Source organism: Mobula hypostoma, chromosome 29 (assembly GCF_963921235.1).
Source record: "Mobula hypostoma chromosome 29, sMobHyp1.1, whole genome shotgun sequence".
Lineage (NCBI taxonomy): Eukaryota > Metazoa > Chordata > Chondrichthyes > Myliobatiformes > Myliobatidae > Mobula > Mobula hypostoma.
The window spans coordinates 29,617,178-29,644,959 of NC_086125.1; the positions used below are offsets into that span (position 1 = coordinate 29,617,178).

Here is a 27,782-nt window from a genome sequence, read left to right on the forward strand (position 1 = left end):
TGTGGCTGTGGGAGGGTTGGCAGTAGAAGGAGTGTTGGAGATGGGGGTCAGGGTGTGGTGGTGGGTGGGTTGGTAGCGGAAGGAGTGTTGGAGATGGGGGTCAGGGTGTGGTGGTGGGAGGTTTGGTGGCAGTAGAAGGGGTGTTGGAGATGGGAGTCAGGGTGTGGCTGTGGGAAGGTTGGCAGTAGAGGGTGTGTTGGAGTTGGGGGTCAGGGTGTGGTTGTGGGAGGGTTGGCAGTAGAAGGAGTGTTGGAGATGGGGGTCATGGTGTGGCTGTGGGAGGGTTGGTGGCAGTAGAAGGGGTATTGGAGGGGGGTCAGGGTGTGGCTGTGGGAGGGTTGGTAGCAGTAGAAGGGGTATTGGAGATGGGGGTCAGGGTGTGGTGGTGGGAGGGTTGGCAGTAGAAGGGGTGTTGGAGATGGGGTCAGGTTGTGGTGGTGGGAGGGTTGGCAGTAGAGGGTGTGTTGGAGATGGAGGTCAGGGTGTGGTGGTGGGTGGGTTGGTAGCAGTAGAAGAGGTGTTGGAGATGGGGGTCAGGGTGTGGTTGTGGGAGGGTTGGCAGTAGAGGGTATGTTGGAGGTGGGGGTCAGGGTGTGGCTGTGGGAGAGTTGGCAGTAGAAGGGGTATTGGAGGGGGGTCAGGGTGTGGTGGTGGGAGGGTTGGCAGTAGAAGGGGTATTGGAGATGGGGGTCAGGTTGTGGTTGTGGGAGGGTTGGCAGTAGAGGGTGTGTTGGAGATGGGGGTCAGGGTGTGGTGATGGGAGGCTTGGTAGCAGTAGAAGGGGTGTTGGAGATGGGGGTCAGGGTGTGGCTGTGGGAGGGTTGGCAGTAGAAGGAGTGTTGGAGATGGGGGTCAGGGTGTGGTGGTGGGAGGTTTGGTGGCAGTAGAGGGTGTGTTGGAGTTGGGGGTCAGGGTATGGTGGTGGGAGGCTTGGTAGCAATAGAAGGGGTGTTGGAGATGGGGGTCAGGGTGTGGTTGTGGGAGGGTTGGCAGTAGAGGGGGTATTGGAGGTGGGGGTCAGGTGTGGCTGTGGGAGGGTTGGCAGTAGAAGGGGTGTTGGAGATGGGAGTCAGAGTGTGATGGTGGGAGGGTTGGTAGCGGTAGAAGGGGTATTGGAGACAGAATTCGAGGTATGCCTGTGGGAGGGTTGGTGGATTTCCCGGAACCTTGGTGAAAGGACAAGATGATCAATTCTTCCACTGAACAACCTGTGATAAATTCTTAGACTGCAAGGGGGAGAAGGATCCACCTCCACTACTGTGTCATCCTTGCCCACCACTCCTTTAGGTTTGTCAACAGCCAAATCTAGGATGCAGTCCTGGGATAGCTGAAAAGAAGAGAGACCTGGATTTACATAGCACCTTTTTGCAAAGCACTTTTCAGTCATTGAAGCTCTTTTGAAATGTAGTCACTGTGGGAAATATGGCAGCTGATTTGAGCAAGGCAAAATCTTACAAGGAGCAATATGAACATGAACAGATAAACTGTCTTTTTAGTAATTTTGACGGGACTAGAAGGATGTGCAGGGATTCCTCCAAAGAGCATGAGAGAAACTGCTGCATCCACCTAAAAAGCAGGCATGCCTTTGGTTTTTATGTTTCATTCAACAGATGACACCTCCAGCCCTGCAGAACCCTCACATGGTGTCAGGCTAGACAAGTGCGTCAAATCTGAGGAGTGGACTTAAATCTTACAACATTTGGATTTAGCAGAAAAGGCAAGCTGTGTTCCTACCAAATTGTAACTACAGAGTGTGGAAGTTGTTGGAAGGAGCAACAGTAACTGTTTAAAATGAAAATCACATTTCTGTTAATGGGAAACCATTAGAATTTAGTGAAGACCAACTTTGAAGGAGAAGGAGCTGTATCATTGAGTCACCAGTTATGCTTTATTGATTTTGAGAATTGGGAAATACCACTGAAGGAATTTCATCGACATGATTCATTGTAGAACATCGCTCTTCTACACTCCTGCTCAATTTTATTGAGCTTGGTCTCCATGTCGGCAGGTATTTCTGGAATGGCTAGATGTATCACTCGTTGGATCCCAAAGAAACCGTGCTCCAAAGCCACAGCGAGGAGGAAATAGTGGAGGTCCGGGAGGTCAGCAAAGAGGTTCCTGAACTCTGGAGACATGCTAATGAGCCCACAGTTGGTGATGATCGCCAGGTTGGTAAGGTATTCAAAGGCGAGTTGCCAGGCCCCAATATTTGCCGAAGGGATTGGAAATTGTCTCTGCAAGACCTTGCTGAATTTCATACTTTCCAACTTAATGCCCAGGAGATTGTTTAAGAAACTGAAAGAACCAGCGAGTGGGTAAACACTTGAGAAGAGAGACACAAAGCCAAATTTGATGAACAGCTCGAGGTAATCCTCCAGCAAGCCATCCTTCGAATCCTTCAGGTTGGCTTCTGTTTCAATCTGTTGAAAGCCAACATTGGCAGGGGTCACATGTTTTTTGTTTACGCGCACCAGCCTGTATTTTGTTGTCCAGTACGGGAGAACAGTATCGAAGAATTGCCCCATGACCTGGTGGACAAGGAGCTGGGCTGAGAGGACATTAGCCAACAAATTCAAGTCCTTCAGGTAGAAGGCAACATAGTAGTGCATGCCAAAATTGTTGATGAGGTAGAAGATGAGGACCTTGGTCATCAGGTGGTTTTCGTGAGTGGACACTAAGCGATGGTTCTCCTTCTCGGTGATGAGCTTGGCGAGGTAGAGGTAGACCCTGTTTAACACTTCAACACTGGTGCTGTAGACCAGGATTGGGGCATACGTCATCAACAAACTCTGCACTGATTGTTCTTTCTGGTCAAGTTCTCTGACCCTCTTGTCTGCAGTGAGGAACATTACGATGAGGGAGACACTGACAACCAGGCTTCCAGCTAGAAATGGGATGGATCTGAACGCCATTTTAATGCTGCGTTCCCTGTCAAGCACCAAAGGTTCTTTGGTTTGGTTGATTCCGATTTTTTCTTGGAAACCAGCTCTGACCTTATTAAAGCTCTCCATCTGTCTGAGGGTTCCCCATTTGAAAGCCAGCTCTGAGCTGCGGCGCTTCCAGCCCTCGAGGAACACGGTGGACCACAGCATGTTGTAGAGCGCGCAGACAATGCACCCACCGTGCTCCTTCAGGTTGGTGATGTAGAAGAACAGTTCCAGGACAGTCCGGAAGGCCAGGCCCCAGGTGAAGTAACCCAGGAAGCTAAAGTACAGGGCAATTGCCTCACCGAAGTAGTTTCGCAAAGCCTGCACAGGCTGGTCAATTAGGTAGCTGCGTTTCCTCCACAAGGCTTTCAGCTTCTCCAGCTCCTCCCGGTTGTGCATGGGGTACATTTTGGTTAATAGTTTGCTGCCCCACAGTTCCTCAAAGAGGTGCTTTCCGGGATAAAGTTTGGCCGTGGCCTCCCCAGGAATGTGCTCCTCATCTGTCGCCTTGAGGTTGTCCAGCACATACTTGATGATGTAGAGCATCTCGGCCGTGGTGAGGAGCTGGGTCTCTGTCTCACGGAAATTGTCGCGGTCTGCATAAGTAAAAGGTCGGAAGTTCCCATCTTTATAGACCTTCACCAGTGATACTTCCTCTGCCCCATGGAGCAGCCTCTCCAAGGTGGCCCCCACCAGAAGGACTGTCCCCTTGGAGTCTGAACGCTCGATCACCTTTACCTTCAACTCTGCCCCACCTGAGGACTTTGGGGCCTCGATGCGATGTATCAGCCAATCCACTGTCTCCTGCTGGGCTCTTGGGGCCAGGTCCAGGACAACAAGGGCCAGGGGGAAAGGGGAACTGCTCTGAACATCATTGTCCATCTATTGACCTAATTATCACAGGCAAACCAATTGTTTTCTTAACTGCTAGGTACTGAGAATTTGCTGAAAAAAACGTAGGTCTGACAAGCTATATTATTTTATGAATATGGGGCAATTGAGATAGTTTTATACCTTGCTTTAGTGGACAATGCTGCTCAGCAGACTGTATTTGGTTTAGGTCTGAGTGGCCTCTGAATAGCTGAAGGTTTTCCTACGATTAACTTGTGGTCTTTGTGATGTCATCGGTTATGTCATCGGTTATGTCATGAGTGTCATGAGTTATAAAGTTGCTCTCATTCTGGGGCACTTGCAGCATTATCCCGTCTTACCCCAGTCTCCCTTTCCTGAAGTTACTGTGTTGTTGGGAATGTCGTGGCCGAATAGGAAAGGCAAGGAAGAAAGGGTGAAGCTAAGATGGCTTCATAAGGCATCATGTGGCTATATTCTCAGTTTGGAAAGATCAAGGGGAGGCCTGGAGAATGAAAGGAAGGGATTGGAGGATTGCAGACACAGTTCCTGCTCCCCCGCCTAATCTAGATCCTGAAGGAAATGTCTTTAGAATCCCAGAAATTTATAGCATAACCGAGAACCCATCAAATCCGTAGTGGATAAAGATTCCTGCAGCCTAACTTCATATCCATGCCCCTGCCTATAGTTACATCTCCAAAAGAGTTGAATTATGAAACTGTAGGTTCCTCGGGCTCGAGTGTGTTGTAGATAGTGATAACTATATTTTCAAAGATTCAAAGATTCAAAAAACTTTATTGTCATTCTAACCGTACATCAGCTCTGCAGGGCAGAATGAGACAGCATTTCCCAGGAGCAGTACAATCATAACATAACAAACTCAACACTAAATAATAAACATAACAATAAATAGTAAAACACAACAGCCACATGTCAGTTAAAATCAAGTTATGAGTGTCCAGTGTGAGTTAAAAGTGTCCAAAAGCAGAGTCAGGTAGAGCAGCTATTTAGCAGTCTGACTGCTGTGGGAGGAAGCTGTTTAGTAGCCTTGTGGTTTTAGTTTTGATGCTCCTGTAACGTTTGCCTGATGGCAGAAGAACAAACAGTTCATGGAGAGGGGGTGAGGGGTCTTTAATGATGTGCCGTGTCTTCTGGACAGAAGGTAGGGAGACCCCAATAACCTTCTCTGCTCCCCTAACCACCCCCTGCAAGGCTTTTTTGTCGACAGCACTGCAGCTGGAGTACCAGGTTGTGATGCAAAAGGTCAGCACACTCTCAACCACGCCTCTGTAGAATGTAGTTAAGATGTTAGTGGGGAGTGGTGCTTGTTTAAGCTTCCTCAGAAAGTGCAATCTCTGCTGGGCCCGTTTCACAATCCCAGTGGTGTTCCTGGAGCAGGTGAGATTGTCCGAGATCTGCACCCCAAGGAACTTGATGTTTTCTACTCTCTCCACTGTGGAGCCACTGATGCTGAGGGGTGTGTGCTCAGGCTGAGACCGTCTGAAATCGACGATCATCTCCTTGGTTTTGGTGATATTAAGCATCAAGTTGTTATCCCTGCACCCGCTCTCTAGGTGTTTGACCTCCTCCCTGTACATTATTTCATCATTTTTGCTGATGAGCCCCACCACTGTGGTATCAGCAGCAAATTTAATGATCAGGTTCTCCTTGAATCTGGCTGCACAGTCATGTGTTAGCAGTGTAAACAGCAATGGGCTAAGCACACAGCTTTGTGGGAATCCAGTGCTCAGTGTGATGGAATCAGAGATTTAATTTGAAACTGAAAATAGTGTGCTTTCTGAAGTCCTGAATGTTACATAATATGCTATTGTAGCCATCTGAATAAACTTTAGTATATCAAAAGAATTGAATTACGCTTAGACTAAGGAGACATAAGAGACTGCAGGTGCAAGAATGCAGAGCAACAACCTGCTGGAAGAATTCAGCAGGTCAAGCAGCATCTGCTCCAGATTCGGGCGGATGCAGGGTGGAATGGGACTTGCTTTGCTGTTGTTGGTTTGTTGCCTTTTTGTGTTCTGTGTTCTGCCGAGCATTGTTGGCTATGTTGGCACAGGAATGTATGTTAACTCTTGCAAGCAGCCCCCAACACACCCCGGGGTGTATTGGGTAATGTAAACGGCACATTTCACTGTATGTTTCGATTTACATGTGATCAATAAATGAATATGAATCAAATGTTGAGGGTTGTGTGTTGACCATCATATAACACCCCACCTCTGATACCACAGGTAGTGTATTTTGACCTGAACAATTCTACACTTCTCAGTTCAGTCTTCACAGAGAGGATAATAGGCATAGATCAAGTGGACAGCCAACACCTTTCTGCCAGAGAAAGGAAGAAATGACTAATACGAAGGGGCATAATTTGGAAAGAATAGGGGGATGTCCGAGACACACAAACACGAGGAATTCTGCAGATGCTGGAAATTCAAGCAACACACATCAAAGTTGCTGGTCTCAACCTTGGGTCTCGGCCCGAAACGTTAACTGTACCTCTTCCTAGAGATGCTGCCTGGCCTGCTGCGTTCACCAGCAACTTTGATGTGTGATGTCTGAGACAGGTATTTTTACTCAGAATGGTGGGTGTGTGGAACATGCTGCCAGGAGTGATGGTAGGTTTCAATGTACATGTGATAAATAAATGAATCTAAATCTGAATATTAAATGCTACTCCAGACTCTGGAATCTGTAGTCCCCTGTGCTTGTACCTACACAGAGAAGGGATGGTATATCCTCCCGTCACTCACCCACTCTCTGGAAGTGAAACATCACAGCCTCCTTTGAAAGGAAAACGTTTTGGTAAAGTCCAACTGAGTCATGGTGAGGAAAACATTGCCACCTTTCCTCTTCATCCTCGAAGTAATACAGCACAAAGTACTTAACGATTGGAAGATAATGCCAGGGGGAGCCAGGGGCAGACTGAAGCACCTTGAAAGAGAAGGAGAATTTAGAATACACAGAGTAGCCCACACTCACACCCACCAGCCCACCAGTCAGGCTGAGAACCACTCATTGATTCTTCTGCAAGGATCGTCGCCTCATTGTGGTGAAGAGGCTTGGGAGTTACTGAAATGCTGAGTGTGATGCCGTCTGGTGCTGAGCTCCTCGTAGTGGCAAGGTCAAGGGGCAGGGTGCAGACAAAAAGTGACCTCAACAGTGGAGCTGGCCGTAGATGGTGACATAGTGAAGATGGCAGCAGCGAACGTGGAGGGAGGCTGCAGCAGTGTCATCTTGCATTCCATCCACTGGACCCTTACCCCGATCTGTCCAGGACCACGTGGTGGCTGCCCAAACATCAGCCTCGCAGACTTAAACAAAGTCATGCACAGGCATGCTACATCAAGAGAATGAACTGTAACATCCCAGATTAAATCTACCATCAGCAAGGGGCGAAGGTATTCAGTATTCAGAGCATGTGGATTCTGGATCAGCCCCTGCAGCCACCTGAGGACCCACCAACTGACAATCCCGTAGGAGAAGGTCACACTCGACTCAAATGATCATACTACTGCTACCAATCAATTTTAAGAATCATGTAACTTTTTGCTGTAATATTGAGGTCAAATGGCAGCAGGTAGCGTAGTGGTTAGCACAACACTTCACATCATCAGCTGTAAGTTCGGGGTTCAATTCCCACCACTGCCTGTAGGAAATTTGTACATTCTCCTCGTGACCAGGTGGGTTTTTTCTGGTTGTTCCAGTTACCTCCCACAGCCCAAAGACATTCAGGTTAAGAAGTTATGTACATGCTGTGTTAGCTCAGGAGGCATAGTGACACTTGTGGACTGCCCCCAGCACAACCCTCGCTGATTTGATTTGTGACAAATGTATGTTTCGATGTACAGGTGACATATAAAGCTATTCTTTATCTTTATCACTGTAGTATATTAAGTATATTAAGGCCTTTTTAGTCTTCTGCTTTTTCCTCTCTTTGTCTCTTACCATGCTTCCTCTTCCTCTTCTTTTTTGCTCTTGTAGGACTTAATAAAATGATCATAAGCAACAAGTTTTATGTATTATTTTTGACTTCCAAAGAAACTTTGGATCGCAGAGACATCAGGATCAACACTTGTTACCTTCAGGTATGTTTGATGCCCTTTGGCGGCGCTGAGGGCCAAGGCCTCAGTGAATGCCGATTGATATGTGAGGATGTCGTCGGCAGTCCAGCGGTGACCCTTGGACAGCCACATTGTGAAAGTCTGTGCCCTCTTCAGCCGCACCCTCAGTTCCTCCAGGTGTCTGTGCACTAGAAGCAGACAGAAAGTTAATCCAAGAAGTCCATCCATCAACTGTGGACATTGACCACAATCTCCATTTTCTCTTCCACAGTAAGGCCATTTGGCCTTACAGTTTGTGCTGGTTCATTTCCTCACTCATTTTCCCAACAACTTACTATTCCCACTTCCCCATTAACTGTGCTACCCCCACCCTCACTCACAGGCAAGGGGTAGTTTACTGCTGCCCTTTAACATGCTGATACATACCTCTGGGGTGTATGGGGTGTCCAGGGAGGGGTAGCACCGACTCGGAAGGACTACCACTACACACCTCTACAGGATGTTTGAGGAAACCAGAGTGCCATGTAAACACTCAGAGAACATGCAAACTCCACGCAGACAGTAGAGAACAGGATTGAACCTTGGTCTCGGGTGCAATGAGGCAGTGGCTGTACGGCTGCAGTCCTCTACTGGTCCTGAGCTGAGTTTCTTTCTACAGTTTCAGTAGGAAGTTGGACCATGGGTCCAAACAGAATTAGGCCATTTGGCCCATTGAGTCTGCTCCACCATTCCATCATGGCTGATTTACTTTCCCTCTCAACCCCATTCTCCTGCCTTCTCCTCATAACCTTTGACACCCTTACTAATCAACTTCCACTTTAAACCCTGCGACTTGGTCTCTACAGCCATCTGTGGCAATGAATTCCACGTATTCAGCATCTTCTGGCTAAATAAATTCATCATTATACACACAAAGTGCTGGAGGAATTCAGCAGGCCAGGCAGCATTTATGGAAAAAAGTAGTTGATGTTTCGGCCCACAGATAAGGGAGGTGCTGTAGTAGTCTGGCGGACTGACCTCTACATTACTGAGGCCCAGCACCAACTCTCAGACACCTCCTGATACTTACCCATTAAGGAACACCAGGCCAATGTCTCCCTCCAGACCTAACCAGTTCCCCTCCACCACCACTCTCCTCTGCCTAGTGGAACTTGTCCTAACTCTAAATAATTTCTCCTTTGGCTCCTCCCACTTCCTTCAAACTAAAGGAGTAGCCATGGGCACCCGCATGGGTCCCAGTTATGCCTGCCTGTTCGTCGGCCACATGGAACAGTCTATCTTCCAAACCTACACTGGTAACGGTCCTGCACTTTTCCTACACTACACCAATGACTGCATTGGTGCTGCTTCCTGCACCCATGCAGAACTTGTCGACATCATCCACTTTGCCTCCAACTGCCACCCTGCCCTCAAATTCACCTGGTCCATTTCTGAAACCTCCCTTACCTTTCTCAATCTCACTGTCTCTATCTCCAGAAACAGCTTATCCACTGATGTCTATTACAAACCCACCAACTCTCATAGCTACCTAGACTACACCTTGTCCCACCTTACCACTTGTAAAAACGCCATCCCCTTTTCTCAATTCCTCCATCTCCACCACACCTGCTCTCAGGATGAGGCTTTTCATTCTAGAACGAAGGAGATATTCTCCTTTTTCAAAGAAAGGGGCTTCCCTTCCCACACCATTAATGCTGCTCTCAAATGCATCTCTTCCATTTCATGCACGTCTGTACTTACTCCAATCTCCCACCATCCTACCAGGGATAGGGTTCCTTGTCCTCACCTACCACTCCACCATCATCCACTTCCAGCACATAATTGTCTGAAACATCTGCCATCTCCAATGGGATTCCACCACCAAGCACATTTCCCCTCCCCCCAACTTCCTGCTTTCCGCAGGGATCATTTGCTACACAACTTCCTTGTCCATTAGTCCCTCCCCACTGATCTCCCTCCTGGCACTTATCCTTGCAAGTGGAATAAGTTCTACACCTGCCTCTACACCTCCTCCCTTACTACCATTCAGGGCCTCAAACAGTCCTTCCAGGTGAGGTGACACTTCACCTGTGAGTCTGTTGAGTGTGTCTGGTGCTCCCAGTGTGGCCTCCCATATATCGGTGAGACCCGACGTAAATTGGCAGACCGCTTCTGCAGAGCACCTACACTCCATCTGCTAGAAGAAGTGGAATCTCCCAGTGGCTATGCATATTAATTCCACTTCCAATTCCTATTTCGATATGTTGATCTGTGGCCTTCTCTACTGTTGTGATGAGGCCACACTTAAGTTGGAGGAACAACACCTTGTACTCCGTTTGGGTAGCCTCCAACCTGATAGCATGAACATCGATTTCTCAAGTTTCCAGTAATCTCCCCCACCCCCACTCCCACCACCCTTTCACCATTCCCCATCCCCTTTTCTCTCTCTCACCTTATCTCATTGCCTGTCCATCACTTCCCTCTGGTGTTCCTCCCCCTTTTTCTTTCTTCTATGGCCTTCTGTCACTTTCACCAATCAACCTCCCAGCTCTTTACTCCCCTCCCCACCAGCTTTTAAATCCACTCCTCATCTTTTTTTCTCCAGTCCTGCTGAAGGATCTTGGCCTGAAAAGTTGACTGTACTCTTTTCCATAAGTACTGCCTGGCCTGCTAAGTTCCTCCAGCATTTTGTGTGTATTACTCAGATTTCCAGCATCTGCAGAGTTTCTCTTCTTTGTAAATTCATCATTACCTCTGTTCTAAAGGGACGTCCTTCTATTCTGAGACTGTACCCTCTGGTCCCAAACTCCCCCATTATAGGAAACATCATCTCCATGTCCACTGCATCTTGGCCTTTCAATATTCGATAAGTTTCAGAGAGATCCGCCCTCATTCTTCCAAACTTCAGTGCATACAGGCCCCATACAGGGTTCAATTTCTGCTGGTGACTGCAAGGAGTTTGTACATTCTCGCCTTGACTGAATGGGTTTCCTCTGGGTGTTCCAGTTTCCTTCCACATTCCAAAGATGAAAGAGTTAGGGTTAGTGAGTTGTGGGCATACTATGTTGGTGCCAGAAGCTGCCCCCAGCACATCGCAAGTGATGATGCAAATGATACATTTCACTGTATGTCGAAATGTTTTGATGTATATGTGACATGTGGCCAAGTGGTTAAGGCATTGGACTAGCTACCTGAAGGTTGTGAGTTCCAGCCCAGCCGAGGGAACGTGTTGTGCTCTTGAGCAAGGCACTTAATCACACGTTGCTCTGCAACGACACTGGTGCCAAGCTGTATGGGTCCTAATGCCCTTCCCTTGGACAACACTGGTGTTGTGGAGAGGGGAGACTTGCAGCATGGGCAACTGCTGGTCTTCCATACAACCTTGCCCAGGCTTGCGCCCTGGAGAGTGAAGGCTTTCCAGGCACAGATCCATGGTCTCGCAAGACTAACGGATGCCTTTTTTTTTAATACGTGACAAATAAAACCAATCTTTTTTTCTTTATCTTTTACATAAGGAGGCTGCCATTCGGGTTTACCTACACTGTATGATGTTGGTGCAAGGTCCTTGATATAACCTCACTGATAGTCATTCCAACCTTGCCAATGCATTAAAAATGAGCATGAAGGAAACAGTTCAAGCTATGCAGAGTAGTTGGGGATTGGAGTATTTAGTTGTCTCGACTATTCCAAGACCAGGTTGAGACCAGAGATGAAGGGTTTAGTCCATGAGGAGAGTTTGAGTTGCCCGGGACTGTACTCGCTGGAATTCAGAAGAATGAGAGGGGATCTTATAGAAACATGTAAAATTACAAAAGGGATAAAGATAGATGCAGGGAAGTTGTTTTCACTGGTAAGTAGACTAGAACTAGGGGATATAGCCTCAAGATTCAGCGGAATAGATTTAGAATGGGAAATGAGGAGAAACTGCTTTTCCCAGAGAGTAGTGAATCTGTGGAATTATCTGCCCAGGGATGCAAGAGAGGATAACTCATTCAAGATAATGAAGGTACAGTTAGAAATTTGCATAGCAGGGAGATTAAGGGTGATGGGGAAAAGGTCAGGGGGAGCAGAGTACACAGCCAGAACTGCCATGATCTTATTGACAGCAGAGCAGGCTCAACAGGGCCAGATGGCCGACTGCTGCTCCTGTTTCTTATGTTCTTACGTTTAATGGGGTGCCAGGCAGCTGTGACTTTCACCTGTTGGAAAGGCTGGACAGTAGGTGTCTGCAATGGATGACTCCCAAGCTTCACAAACCAGCAGGAATTTGAAATCTCACTCTCGCTAAATCATTTGAAATGTCAGCTGCCAATTAATCTCGTATTGAACTTTCATCTCTGAATTCTAAGAATTCAAACATTCGGGAGTTGTTGAAGGATTTGAGAAATTGTCAGTTAACATTTGGTTTCCCTGAGGGTGAGTCCAACAGGAAGGCACCAGGTTGAGTTCCACAAGCTGCATTTGTGCAACCCCTATGCTCAATTTTTAATCTCAGCAGGACAGTTTTGATGCGTATTTTGTCATGGGCTCCTGTACCATCCAACCATCACAGCCTTTAGTTCTAATCACTGAGTGGCAACCTGGAGAATGAATCTTTGCCAACGCTGTGTTTCCTCCCCCCACAAAGGCACAAGAACTGTAGGGGTGCTGGAGACCGAGACGCATCAGAACCATCTGGAGGTGAACCAGTCTTTGAGGCAGAGGATGCTGAGAAATGGAGTGAGTGTAAGTGGGCTTTTGATGGTTGGCATGAACATGACGGGGCAAAAGACCTGTCTCTGTGTGTACAGCCTATTGAATATTGAATATTGAAAGCTTAAATAGAGTGGACGTGAAGAGGATGTTTCCAGCAGTGGGGGAGTCTAGGACCAGAAGGCACAATCTCAGAATATAAGGATGTCCCTTTAGAACAAAGATGAGGAGGAATTTCTTTAGCCAGAGGGCAGTGAAACTGTGGAATTCATTGCTACAGAACAGCTGTAGAGGCCAAATCATGGGGTATATTTAAAGTGGAGATTGATAGGTTCTTGATTAGTAAGGGTGTCAAAGATTGCAGGGATAAGGCAGAAGAATGGTGTTGGGAGGGAAATTAAATCAGACCAGAACAAGTCAAGCAGAGTAAACTCGACAGGACGAATGGCCTGATTCTGCTCCTATGTCTTATGATCTCATCTGCGTAATGGAGCTGCATGTATCAGCACAGATTGGACCTTGAACACAAGATCCTCTTATCCTGGATGGGCTGATGACACATTTGCAGGGGTCACCAAGCCACGGTGGACACCATCTTGCTTTAAACCCACTTGTTGGTACAACCTCCTCACCGATGTTAGCATAAGCTTGAAGTGCTTCTTCGTGACATCCTGGAGGACCTTTGAGGTAGTAGAACTCAGTCAGTTCCAAACCATTACAGAACGGAGTTAGGGAGCTAAGCCAGGTAGCTGAGGTGTTCAAACCCAGACCCACGGCCACCTGAGAGAGAGGTTGGTAACAGAAATATTAGGGTACAGGCAGACAATAGACAACAGGTGCAGGAGTAGGCCATTCGGCCCTTCGAGCCAGTACCACCATTCACTGTGATCATGGCTGATCATCCACAATCAGTATCCAGTTCCTGCCTTCTCCCCATATCCCTTCACTCCGCTATCTTTAAGAGCTCTATCTAACTCTTTTTCTTGAAAGCATGCAGAGAATTGGCCTCCACTGCCTTCTGAGGCAGACATAACTCAATGCCTTTCTTCTCAGACAAGGTAACAATCCTTGGAGAAGTACCTGTCGCTTACCACACCATAAAGAAGTCATCGCTTCAAACGAGGGTCAAAGAACCATAAGGTGTGATTTTCATGTCGCTTGGCAGAGTATATTCCAACGGGATTGTTGAAACACCAGCCAATATTATTCTCCCCATTGAACAGAGAGTAAGCTAACCTTATCTCTGTCATTGCATTCTATCCCATCCCTCCTCAGAATGACTAAAACTGTCCTCTCCAATATTACAAAGATACAGTGATCCCTGGGTGTTTCTGAAGGCACGGAAATATGGATGTGGTGGAGTAGGATAATGTGGAGATTGTGTATCACATTAATTACAGCATCCCGTAGAATGCTGATATTCTATTTCAAGTTGATCATACCTTGAAGTCTTGGCATTGATGTGGAAAGTTATTGTTTCCCATCAAGGACATCTGCTCAAGGACACTAGGGAGGGTGTTAAGATTCAACGTGCAGAGAGCACTCTTTAACCCAAAAACCTCGAAGTCCGGAATCTGGAAGATGTGGTTCTCGTGATCATTCAGTTTCCGAGTGAAATGTAGGGTCTGATGGATAATTTCCTCATCTTTCTTCTGCCATAGTTCCATCCTGTTAGGAAGGAAGTCGATAAGAAGCTTTCACTTGGACAAACAGAAGCTAATGTTGCTTGGGCTATCCTAGGAAAGGCATAGACATCATGGCCCAAATGGCCTTGTGTGCTGTTGGTTTCTCTGATTCTCTATCTTCAGCTGAACCAAAACAATAAAGTTTGATATTTGTGAGGGACCCATGCCCCATGAAATGAAAACATTGGCAATCAAGTAATTTAGAAAGTCCAGAGAAGAAGATGGGTGCCCCATAATTTTTTAAAATCAGTCAATTTACAGGATTTGGTCAGGCCAATTTTTACTGTCCTTCCTGAATCACTGTTGTATGGGTTGTAGTGAGCTACAGCCCCAGGTGAAGGTAACTCTACAGAACTGTTGGGTGGGGGAGTTGCAGGGTACAGAGCCAGCAGCGATGAAGGTACTGTATGGTCCGGACATGAATTGGTTCTGGTCTTTGCCGTTGATACAGGATACCAAAGGTTTGGGAGGTGCTCCTGGAGTTGCCTAGCCAAGTAACTGCAGTGCAATTGTAGATGGTGTCCTCAGCAGCCTCTGTGTGCTCTTGGCAGACAGGATGAGTGTTTAGGATGGAAGAGAGACTCGACTTAACTGACCATTATTTTATACTTAGTTTCATTGATTAATCTTCTGTCTACCTGGCCCTCGCCCTTCTCCGCTCCTTCTCCCTCTCCGTCTATGATTCCTACTCCCTCTCCATCTCCCTTCTCCTTCTCTGTCACCCTCTCTGCTTCCCTTTCCCTCTCTGTCTCCATCTCCCTCCCCCTCTCCAAATCCCTCTCCCATTCCATCTCTGTCTCTGGTCTGTGTCTCCCTTTTCATTTCCACCTTCGTCTCCTTCTGCGTCTTCCTCTCCCTCTTTGACTCCCTCCCCCTCTCCATCTCCATCTCTATCTCCCTCTCCCTCTCTTTCCCTTTGCCTCTCCATCTCTGTCTCTGTCTCTCTCCCTCTCCCATCCCCTGCACCTCCCCGTATTTCTGCCTCTCTCTCCTCCTCTTCCACTCCCTCTCACTCATTTTCCCTAATATCCTTCTCTCATTTGTTTCAAAACTAGGCTACAGTCAGAGTCTCAAAGGGAGTGATGGGGTTGCACTCAGAGTGTGAAATATAGACTGAGGGAACGAGAGATGGAGGAAGAGAGAGAATCAGTGTGAGAGACAGAGAGAAGTGGTGTATGAAGGAGACAGAGAGGCAGTAATTGGGACCATTCCCCTGTTGTCCGTGGTGGATTTAAAATATGAAAGAAAATGTTGAACTCGATGGGTCAAGGACAGTGGAAGCAGACAGATCAATTGTCTTTGTTCCTGGAGATGGAGGCTACTGTTTTACATCTTCCATTTTGTGAGATGGAGTTGCCTTGCTTTCTGTGTTTTAAAGTGGACACAATGATGCCTCAGGTAATCTGCTGGACAGGAGATCATTTTCAAAGAAGTTATTTGTGAAGTGTTCTTTGATATAACATAATGTGCAGCTTTGTGAATGTTGGGGTTGGTGCCTGCCTGGAGTGATTCGAGCTCGTTGCTGAAGAGAACAAAAAAACCATAAATTACCAATTGACACTTGCTGGGAAGAGGGCAATAAATGAATGCTGGCCTGGAGCAGGACCAATAAAAAGATGTTAAAGGTCAATCAGATGACCTACAGCCAATGACACTGGAATATAACATTTGAATTGGAAAGGAACAAGTATAAAATGGACACTTCGGCGCCAGGGTCTGGGCGAAGAAATGATCGATCGTCTGGCCAACGGAAATCCCCTATTTCGGTGTATTAAATTGGACAAGTGGTCTGAGTGAATATTGGTACAGAGGGGATAGAAGAGTTTATGTTCTAAGCTGTTGGCCCAGGGTCAACATAGTTATGTTGTTGTCCGTACAGAGATAATAAAGTGTGAGCTTTGATTAATTACGAGTTACGTAGTGAATTTCCTAACCTTGTTCCGTTGACAAACAGTTAACACCCGCACATCAAGTAACTGCTGAATCTGCAATTTCCAAAAATCACAACTTAATTTGGGCAGGTCTAATTTATAAAAGCATTATTTATGGGAAGTATAATGATGTGAAAAAAGTTTTTTTGTGGCTCTTTGGGTATATGTTTTTGATTATTATTGGTAAAATCTGAAAAATTTGTTCCTATTTATATTTCATACCATACCTTAAGGAAGCCTTTATGAATTCTGAAGCTACTATTGGGTAAGGATTTGGTGGGAGAGGCAATTCAGAGAAGATTTTCTGTAAGCATTGTTCCCAGTGCCAATCCAGCCGGCAGTCTACACAGTACTGTAAAGAACAGAAAGAAATGTCAAATACCAAAGGGCGTGTACTTACAGCGAGAGGGGGTAAATTTAAAGGAGATATGTAGGACACACTTTTTTTTAATAAACACAGAGAGTGTTGGGTGCCTGGAATGGGATGTCAGGTGGTGGTGAAGGCAGTGTTTAAGGGACTGTTCGACATATGAATGGAGGGAAATGGATCATGTCCAGGAAGGAGAGATTTAGTTTAGTTTAGCATTCTGTACAGCATGGACACGATGGGCCAATGGGGCTGTTTCTGTGTTCTATGCTTTCCTTGTGAATGCTGTTTATCTGATGTGAGTCCGCTGCGAGTTTTTCATTGCACTTGACAATAAACTTGACTTTAGCTTTGACTTACTTCTGTGTTTGAACCTACAGAACGGTACAGCATAATACAGGCCATCAGCCCATGATGTTGTGCCAACTTTATAACTTACTCCAAGATCAATATAACCTTTTCCTCCTACTTAGCCCTCCACTTTTTTCATCCATGTGCCTATCTAAGAGTCTCTTAAATGTATTTACTTCTACCACCACCCCCGGTAAAGGGTTCCATGCACTCCCCACGCTCCGTGTAAATAAAAATACATCAGCCATCCCCCCTATACTTGCCTCCAAACACCTTAAAGTTACTGTATGCCCATTCATATTAGCCATCTCCACCCTGGGAAAAAGTCTCTGGCTGTCCACTCTATGCCTCTTATCATTTTCTATACCTCTATCAGGATACCTCTCATCCCACTTTGCTCCAAAGAGAAAGCTTGTTCAAACTATCCGCATAAGACATACTCTCTAGTCCAGACAGCATCCCTGGTAAATCTCCTCTGCACCCTCTCGAAAGCTTCCACATCCTTCCTATAATGAGGTGACCAGAACTGAACTGAACACAATATTCCAAAAGTGGTCTAACCAGGGTTTTATAGAACTGCAACATTACCTCGTTGCTCTTCAACCCCTAACTAATGAAAGCCAACATGCCTTCTTAACCAGCCTATGTTTTGAGACCACACTCTCTATAACATGTCATTCGATGACTTATAGATACAAAAAAAAAGAACTGCACAGAGGCTGCGTATGCTGTCAGGTTTTCCACGTGGTCAGGTTCGAATTCCATGCTGGTGCAGACTCTCCATTTGTGACCAGAGAACAGCTGGGCAGTCAGAGGTGCAGCCTTTAGATGAGACACTAAACTTCCCTCCCTCCTTCTCTAATGTGGTTTCAAAAATTCTACACATCTCAAGGATTATGAGGAAGCTTAAACAAGCATCACTCCCCACTAACATCTTAACTACGTTCTACAGAGGCGTGGTTGAGAGTGTGCTGACCTTTTGCATCACAACCTGGTACTCCAGCTGCAGTGCTGTCGACCAAAAAGCCTTGCAGAGGGTGGTTAGGGGAGCAGAGAAGGTTATTGGGGTCTCCCTACCTTCTGTCCAAAACCTCTTTCTGAGTCGATGCCTCCAGAAGACACGGTACATCATTAAAGACCCCTCACCCCCTCTCCATGAACTGTTTGTTCTTCTGCCATCAGGCAAACGTTACAGGAGCATCAAAACTAAAACCACAAGGCTACTAAACAGCTTCCTCCCACAGGCAGTCAGACTGCTAAATAGCTGCTCCACCCGACTCTGCTTTGGACACTTTTAACTTGCACTGGGCAGTTATAACTTGATTTTAACTGACATGTGGCTATTGTGTTTTACTATTTATTGTTATGTTTATTATTTAGTGCTGTGTTTGTTATGTTATGATTGTACTGCTCCTGAGAAACGCTGTCTCATTCTGACCTGCAGAGCTGATATACGGTTAGAATGACAATAAAGTTTTCTTGAACCTTTTGAATCTTTGAATCTTTGAATTAACTTCATTCACCAGATACATTTACACTTTTTTGCTGTGGTGTGTTGGTGTGACATGCAACAAGAAACAATATTCAACAATTCTAAAGAATAAAGAATTATATAAAAATAAAGTCAGAGATTAAAGATTAATCAGAGATTAAAGGATGGATATGGAGTAAAATGTGCATAAATAGCAGTATGTATTTACAATGTACACAGCATTATCAAAAGTGGTTTAAAGTGTCTACAGTGCAGAGCAGGGACAGGGGTCATAGATAGAGGGGGTGGTAGGGGCTAACTAAGTGAAGGGTCTCGAGCTGAAAATTCTTTCAAGTGTTTACAGTGCAGTGCAATGACAGAATAATTAGAATGGTTGATCAGATTAACTCCCTGGGGGAAATAACCTCCCCCTAGTTACAGTCACTGCACTGAAACAGTAACCTGGTCATTAACGCATCACCGTTTCTGGCAGCTTGCTGTGCACAGAATGGCTGCCAAATGTCCTTCATTAACTGATATGTGTCTCAGGATATCTTGAAGCCCTACAAAGTCTGATCCTAAACACATTCACCTTGCCTTGTGCTGTTGGGCTCACCACCTCCATGTCTGTGTTTAGGGACCCAGATTCTTTGCCGCAGGTAGGACAGTGGGACGGTTCTGGATGGAACTGGTTGGGGTTTGGGATGTTCTGTGTTTCTCTCACGGAGTGTGAATGTTTCCTTAAACTCCTGGTTGGGGGGGGGGCGGGCAGAATCAAGATACACTTCAAATGTTCATGAACCAGTTAATGCAGCACAGTACTGGTTAGTGTAATGCCTTACAGCGCTGATTGGGTTTGATTCCCCACGCTGCCTGTAAGCTGTTTGTATGCTATCCCTGTCGCTGTGAAGGCTTCCTCCTGCTTCTCAAGTTTCCTCCCACATTCCAAAGATAAGGGGTAGTAAGTTGTGGGCATGCTATGTAGGTGCCAGAAGCCTGGCAACATTTGCAGGATGAACCCATCACCTCACAAACTATGATATATGCGACATTTCACTGTATGTTTTGATGAGTTGATTCACATGTGACAAATAAAGCTAATCTTTCTTCTTTCTTTAGTGAAGAACACTTTGTGGAGATGTCACATTGCTCGAGGAGCCACCTACCTTTATGAGGGCAGCGTCCTGCTCCTCCTGACCGGTGGATTTTACATCTCCAGCCACATTAATGTGCTGCTCCCTGGTGTGTGGCAGTATGGGGGCACCATGGGGGAGATGCTCACTGTTAACCTGCAGTACAAGGCAGACAGGGTCAGTCCTGTTGTAGTGAACATCAGTCAGGGCAGCAGGGCAGGGCAGAGCCAGTACTCAGTCTGAGAATATCTATTTCTCTCGTGTTAGACAATTCTGAAAGGGAAATTGTCCAGATCTCCTCTTGGCTGGGGGTCCATGCAAATTAGTGGATCTGAATGGTTACTACACCAGGGATTCTTTTACCATATGTCTATACTGAATCCATGATCAGAGTATTCCAGCACAGAGTGCACCTCAGCCATAACAAAACATTCCTTATTGCCTCCTGCTCTACTTGTGGACAGGGCCTATTTGCTCCATAGTTGTGGTGACGAGTCATAAGCAAACAGCTTATGATGTAGAGGAAGCCATTTGCAACACCAAAGGCAACTTGTATTCTAGCACATCTGACTGGAAATGGAGAGATCAGAGGGCAGCATGGCAGCATAGCGGTTAGCAAAACGCCATTACAGAGCCAGCTGCTGTCTGTAATGAGATTGTACATTCTTCCCATGACCGTATGGGTTTCCTCCAAGTGTTCTGGTTTACTCCCATGTTCTAAAGGTTAGGATTAATAAATTGTTGGCTTAGAACATAGAAACGTAGAACAGTACAGCACAGTACAGGCCATTCAGCCCACAGTATTGTGTCATTCTTTTAACCTACTCTCAGACCAACCTAACCAACCCTCCCACATAGCCTTCCAGTTTGTATCATCCATATGCTTATTTAAGAGTTTCTTAAATGACCCTAATGTATCTGCCTCTACTAATACCCCTAATAGGGCATTCCACATACACACAATTCCCAGTAAAACACTTATCTTTGATGTTGCCCCCCCCCCCACCATTCTTTCCTCCAATCACCTTAAAATTATGCCCACACATATTATTAGCCAGTTCCATCTTGGGAAAAGTCTTGCCGTATACTCTGTTTATGCCCCTTATCATCTTCTATACCTCTATCAATTCATCTCTCATCCCCCTTCAATCCAAAGAGAAAAGCCCTAGTTCACTCAGCTTTTCCTCATAAGATGTGCTCTATAATCCAGGCGGCATCCTGGTAAATCTCCTCTGCACTCTCTCTATAAAGCTTCCACATCCTTCCAGAACTGATGTGACGAAAGTACACATAGACTAAGATATTGACTGTCCTGTGCTATCACCAGTGGGATCAACAGTTGATCTGCCACCTGTCTTCAGGAGAGCGAGATAAGTAAAGACAATGGAGCAGCATTTGGAAATGTTAATGAAGAGACGGGAGAGCTTAACGGAAGGAGACAGTGGTCTGGGAATTGTCAAGACCGGCTCCTCTTTGAACCCTGAACTGTTTGAAGTGATGGACAGGCGATACCCCAGCAGGGGGATAAAAAGGGACAGGTTCGCTAAGGCAACAGACACACGACACCCCGAGGTAACGAGACCCTGGAAGCGGTGCGTCTCCCACAAGTCGGTGGGAGTTTTGGAGGGCTGGTCGCGGGACCAAGCCATAGATGCACAGGGTGGAAAGGAACGATCGGCGGGAACCTGGTGTGTGTCCGCCCTTGCCTGGGTGTCACGTTCACTGCAGAGGAACGATCGTTTCTGAAACGGAGGGGTCACAGTCGGTGACCTCAGAAGACATTACAAAGGGCTCGCCCAAAAGCTGACTGCGAGTAATATCGAAGGTCTGTGTGGAAGCTGTTTTTGAATATTCATTCGCTTTCTCTCTCTCTCTCTCCCACGGCAGTGATTACTGTGAACTGAACTGAACACAATTGAACTGAACTTTGTGTCACTTTGAAACTGGTCATTTACCCCTAGACGACGATAGAGCTTGATTGATCCTATTATCCTAGTTTCTGTGTACATGTGTGTTTATCATTGCTGAACTGTTGTATTCATTATCCTTTTGATTAGAGTACTGTGTTGCTTATTTCTTTAATAAAACTTTCTTAGTTCCAGTAACCCAGACTCCAACTGAGTGATCCATTTCTGCTGGTTTGGCAACCCAGTTACGGGGTACGTAACACTGAACACAATATTTCAAGTATGGTCTAAGCAGGGTTTCACAGGACTGCAATGTTACCTTGCGACATGCTATGTTGGTGCTACAACATGTCGCAACATTTGCGGGCTGCTCCCAGCATATTCTCAAACAGCGTTGGCACAAAATGACACATTTCACTGTCTGTTTTGATGTACATGTGACAAATAAGGTTAAACGTTAATCAGTGTTCTCAGTACAAGTAATATCAGCAGGAGGAAAACCTGACGTTCCCACCCAATCCCTTGGCATTCCTATCTGGTGAATTAGGAGTCATCCTCACATGTCCTCAACAGAACTTTCCAAAGCGCCGCGACAATGGAAGCAGATGTTCTGTTCAGTAGTATTTGCTCTTCCAGTAACTGCCCAGTAGTCCCCATGGTACTACTTGGAGATGGGCCTATCTTACAATGATTGCAGGATCTGACCCTGTCCCATGCAAAAGCCAAGCCCTCCAACCCAATTATGCTTCTTATGTTAATTTATATTCCTGTTAATTTAAGTTCACGTTAACTTATGCTTGTTGTCTTCAATCTCTCACTGCTGCAGGCAGAGGTTCCCACCTGCTTTAAAATGATGACAATTATATCAGTACCCAAGAAGACCAGGGTGACCTGCCTTAATGACCATCAATCAGTTGCACTCACATCTACTGTGAGGAACTGCTTTGAGTGATTGGTCATGGCCAGAATCAGCTCCATTCTAAGCAAGGACCGGGACCCGCTGCAGTTTCTCTGTCACAAAATAGTGCCACAGTGGATGCAATCTCACTGGCTCTCCACTCAGCCTTGGATAAAATGCTGGAGATCTGAGCAACAGACACAGAATGCTGGAGGAACTCAGTGGGTCAGGCAGCATCTATGGAGTTTCAGTAAAGAGTTGACGTTTCAGGCTGAAACCCTTTATCAGGACTGGAAAGGAAGGGGGGAAACGACAGAATAAGGAGATAGGGAAGGAAGAGAATTATAAACTAGTCAAGGGTCTCAGTTCAAAACGTCGAATGTTTATTCCTCTAATAGATGCTGCCTGATCTGCTGAGTTCCTCCAGCATTTTGTGTGTTTGAAATTTTAATTCTTCCTCAGAATGTTGACATCACTCACAGGACCATCATTTATTTTTCACCTCCATCTACCTTGTTACCAACGATTAGACCGTCTGAATAAAGATTCGGACATGTTACTGACAGACGGTGGCTGTGTAATGGTAAAGATAAAAAATTTCCTCCAGTGCAGGATGAATGACATGCTGGTGGTTCACCGTCACTATTACTGGTTGTAGATTTTTATTCCACATTTATTTAATTACTCAGTTGAATCCATCTACACTGCTCGCTGCCTCAGTAAAGCAGCCAACGTAATCAAAGATCCTTCCCACCCCAGGCATTTCCTTTTCTCCCCTCTCCCACTGGTATGTACCACTAGACCCAACACAGACTCCTTGAGCTGGAGGGTCTTCTTCTGGGTTGTAGCAAATATAGAAAACATGATCAGGAGCCCAGAGTGCTGTCTGGAGATAAAGTTAGGGTTATACCCCAACCCCATCCCTTACCCTCCCCTCCATGGACTATGTCTCAGTAAAGTTGCAGGACCCTGGTCAGACCCCACTTGGAGTACTGTGCTCAGTTCTGGTCGCCTCACTACAGGAAGGATGTGGAAACCATAGAAAGGCTGCAGAGGAGATTTACAAGGATGTTGCCTGGATTGGGGAGCATGCCTTATGAGAATAGATTGAGTGAACTCAGCCTTTTCTCCTTGGAGCGACAGAGGATGAGAGGTGACCTGATAGAGGTGTATAAGATAATGAGAGGCATTGATCATGTGGATAGTCACAGGCTTTTCCCCAGGGCTGAAATGGCTAGCACAAGAGGGCCTAGTTTTAAGGTGCTTGGAAGCAGGTACAGAGGAGATGTCAGGGGTAAGTTTTTTTACGCAGAGAGTGGTGAGTGCGTGGAATGGGCTGCCGGCAGCGGTGGTGGAGGCGGAAAGGATAGGATCTTTTAAGAGACTCCTGGATGGATACATGGAGCTCAGAAAAATAGAGGGCTATGGGTAAGCCTAGGTAGTTCTAAGGTAAGGACATGTTCAGCACAGCTTTGTGGGCTGAAGGGCCTGTATTGTGCTGTATGTTTTCTATGTTTCTATGTATCCAGCATAATCACGACCCCTCCCATCCCTCCCCAGGCATTCTCCCTTCTCCCCACACCCAATGAGCAGAAGATACAAAAGCTGAAAGCATATACCACCAGTCAGCTTCCATCCTGTTATAAGAGTACTGAACAGTTGCTCAGTATGATAAGGTAGGCTCACAATCTACCTCGTTATGGGCTTGCACCATATTCTCAGCCTTTGTCTGTGACTGCATCACTTTTTTCTGCAATCTATTATTGTTTTCCCTTGTTCTCAAAGCACCGTGCAATGAATTGATTTGTATGGATGGCACACAAAGTAAAGTTTATCACCGTATCTCGGTACACGTGACAATAATAAACAAATTTACCCATTTACATTGCTGTGGTTCAGATTCTTGGATCAAGAATCTCAACCTCTGGATCATACATCTAGTAACATAACCATTCTGTAGCCTCAATATTTTCCTGTCACGAGGCAGAAGAGGAGAATGGGTTAGATGTTACGTGATGACCACTGCATTTTGATGGCTTCCACAGGTGAACAGCCTCACAGTTCCAGCCTGCACAAGAAATACAGGACATGTGTAGAACGCAGAATGTAGAGCAGTACACCACAGGCCCTTCAGCCCACGTTGTTGTGTCGACCTAATAACCTACCCTAAAATCAATCTAATGATTCCCTTCCACATAGCCCTCCAATTTTCTGTCATCCACGTGCCTAACTAAGATTTTCTTAAATACCCCAATGTATCTGTCTCTACCACCACGCCTGGCAGGCACTCCCACACACCCACCACTCTCTATGTAAAAAGAATGACCTCTGACAAACCCCCATAGTTTCCTTCGATCACCTTAAAATTATACCCCCTTGTAATTGCCATTTCTGCCCTGGGAAAAGATCTCTGGCTGTCAACTCAATCTATCAAGTCATGTCTCATGTTCCCTGAATAAAGCCAGTTGAACTATCCAGGGTTAGTTGCTGGTGTAAATTACAAAAAGGGAGAAAATGAGCAAAATAATTGGTCCATATTCACAGGGATGTGCCGTTAATTACTGCACTCACAGCAATCACACAGAAATCACTCCCAGTTTGCCGTTACCTGCTGGTTGCCTGGGCTTGTTTCCTGACAGACATCTTCTGCTCCTTTCTTCATGTCAATTAACACCGGCACCCAGGGCAGGGAGTCCTCCACTGCCTGAATCAACATCACTGTTCCAACAGACAGCACCTGGAGGCAGACACATATGTCAACTCTGTACCAACCTAACAAAATAATCACTCACTAACCCCACACCTCAACACCACCCTGCCATGAGCTCGCAGAGCAGACCTGGATGATACTAATTTACAGGAGATGAGAACTAAATGGGAGCCTTTTGGCCCATTGTACCAGTATTGGTTCTAGCCCATCAAATTGTTTTAGTCCTGAATAAACTCTTCTCAGGTTTCCAGCCGGGAATTTTAACAAAGATGAATGTCTCAGTCTAAGTAAGAACTGGAATTCAATTGTAGACAAGGTGGGAGAGCAGAAACCTGATTGGATGAGGACTAACCAATCAGGAAGGATGAACTACTGGTGTATAAATACCACTGGACCAGACATGACCAGGCATCATCCCTGATGAAGGTGGCAAAGTTTGTCAGTTATAATCGATACTTGTACCCGGCGTAAGCCCAAGAAGAGTTCATTTGTCATGTACACCAGGAAAGAACTAGATCCTGTTTTAGTCCCGTTTAGAGAGTATGTCTTATGATCATAGGTTGAGTTAGCAAGGGCTTTGCTCTTTGGCATGAAGGAAGATAAGGGGTGACTTGATAGAAGTGTACAAAATGATAAGAGGCATAGGTCAAGAGGACAGCCAGAGACATTTTTCCAGGGTGAAAGGGGGGAGGAGCATTATTTTAATGTGATTGGAGGGAAGTAAAGGGGGAGGCGTGTTAGAGTTTGAATTTTACACAGAGAGTAGTGGGTCTGTGGAACGTGCTGCCAGGGCTAGTGATAGAGAGAGATACGTTAGGGACATTCAAGAGACTGTTAGGTAGGCACATAGATGATAGAAAAATGGAGGGCTATGTGGGAGGGAAGGGTTAGATTAATCTTAGATGGGGTTAAAAAGTCAGCACAACATCGTGGGCCAAAGGGCCTGTACAGTGCTGTAATATTTTGTTACTTCACACAGTTTTGTTTTATTTTCTCCCTTTTGAAGTACATGTTGCAGTTTATATCAGATGTGGTTTCCCAATCGCCAGCTGTGGTGAAACATTTCCGTCTCTGGTGGTTCTTGAGTGACAATGTTATTCTCACTTCCCTTTGAGGATCCTCACTCAGTGACCACTCAGCTGCCTCAGAGCCCGTGGAAACAACCTCCTCTGCTTTACCCCCATACTCCTTCAATAGATATCCATTATGGCTCAGCTCCAGGGGAAAATATTCCCTACCTTTCCAGGGCACAGCTTACATCCTAATTTCTATGTTCAACAGAGAAAGTCAACAAGAACTGTCAAGGCTGGAAACCTGGAGTGAACAGAGAAATACTCGAGCCCTCGACACATTTAATGAAAGGTCTCTGACCTGAAAAGTTAACTCTCTCTCCACAGATGCTGAAATATTGTATTTCAATATTTTTAAGTTTTACATAGAACATAGAACAGTACAACACTGTCGTGCTGACCTCTTAACCTATTCCAAGTCCAATCTAACCCTTTGCTTCTACATAGCACTCCGCTTTCCCATCATCCATGTGCCTATCTAAGAGTCTCTTAGATATTCCTAATGAATCTGCCTCAGCCTCTACTGCAAATGGGACTAGCATTTTGGTCAGAATACGCAAGTTGGCTGAAGGGCCAGTTTGACCCTATGACCTTGGCAGTGCATTTCATGCTCCCATCACTCTCTATGTGAAAAAAATCAACTCTGACATCTCTCCTATATTTTCCTCCGGTATTAGCCTTAGGAAAATGTATCTGGCTATCCACTCTGTCTGTACCTCTTATCATATTGTGCACCTCTATCAAGTCACTTCTCATTCTCCTTCACTCCAAAGAGAAAACCCATAGCTCACTCAACCTATCCTCTTAAGATATGCTCTGTAATCTAGGCAGTATCCCGGTAAACAACACACATCAAAGTTGCTGGTGAACGCAGCAGGCCAGGCAGCATCTCTAGGAAGAGGTACAGTCGATGATTCAGGCCGAGACCCTTCGTCAGGAATCTCCTGTTTTTACTGATTCTGTGCCCTGTTACAGATTACTACACAGTAAATGTCAGAACTGAAGATGACTTGTTGGTGATCGGTTGGCTGTTGAGACTGCAGGAGGTGAATTTCTGGGGGTAGCCAAATTTGAAGAATCTTTCTGAGATTCAGATATTAGCTTTATTTGACACAGGTATAGCGAGACATCAAAACACACAATGAAATGTGTCATTTGTGTCTATGACCAACACAGACCGAGAATGCACAGGGGGCAGCCTGCAAGGGTTGACGTGCTCTAGTATCAACATAGCACGGTAACAGTTTACTAATCTTAACTGACGTGTCTTTGGAACGTGGGAGGAACCTGGAGCACCCGGAGGAACCCCATGTGTCACCGGGAGAACTCCTTACAGACAGCGGCGGAAGTCAAATTCTAACCTTACAGCAGGTGCTATAAAGCGTTGAGCTAACCACTATGATATTGTGCCACCTAAATCACTGACTGGCCTGACTTTGGCTGAAATCAATGTTCAACAGTCTCAAATACCTGTTGCACTTATTGTGTTGATGGTAATGAAGAACGGTTGGAACCCTGTGGTCGATCTAAGAGATTACGGTGATCAAGGAGTGGTGTGTAGGGGTGTGGGTGAGGGACAGGGGAAGGTTCAAGTGGTTCTATTTTAATATCAGAGGAAGTATACAGTATACAACCTGAAATTCCTACTCTTCAGAGACATTGAAGAAATCTTCATTTATGTATTCACTGGGCCAGGATTGACAAGACCACATTTATTGCCCATCCTGATTGCC

At 45.8% G+C, this 27,782-nt stretch overlaps 1 protein-coding gene across 1 annotated transcript in view; it reads right to left on the reverse strand.

The window, feature by feature from the left end:
- LOC134339297 (uncharacterized) overlaps positions 1-27,782 on the reverse strand; it is a 61,484-nt gene that overhangs the window by 16,213 nt on the left and 17,489 nt on the right. The window contains exons 10-16 of the mRNA XM_063035674.1: positions 24,878-25,006; positions 19,498-19,620; positions 16,370-16,494; positions 13,969-14,194; positions 13,159-13,306; positions 7,874-8,043; positions 6,545-6,725 (exon numbers count right to left, since the gene is read on the reverse strand). Of these exons, the coding sequence (XP_062891744.1) occupies positions 6,545-6,725; positions 7,874-8,043; positions 13,159-13,306; positions 13,969-14,194; positions 16,370-16,494; positions 19,498-19,620; positions 24,878-25,006 (1,102 nt within the window). The remainder of the gene's footprint in view (positions 1-6,544; positions 6,726-7,873; positions 8,044-13,158; positions 13,307-13,968; positions 14,195-16,369; positions 16,495-19,497; positions 19,621-24,877; positions 25,007-27,782) is intronic.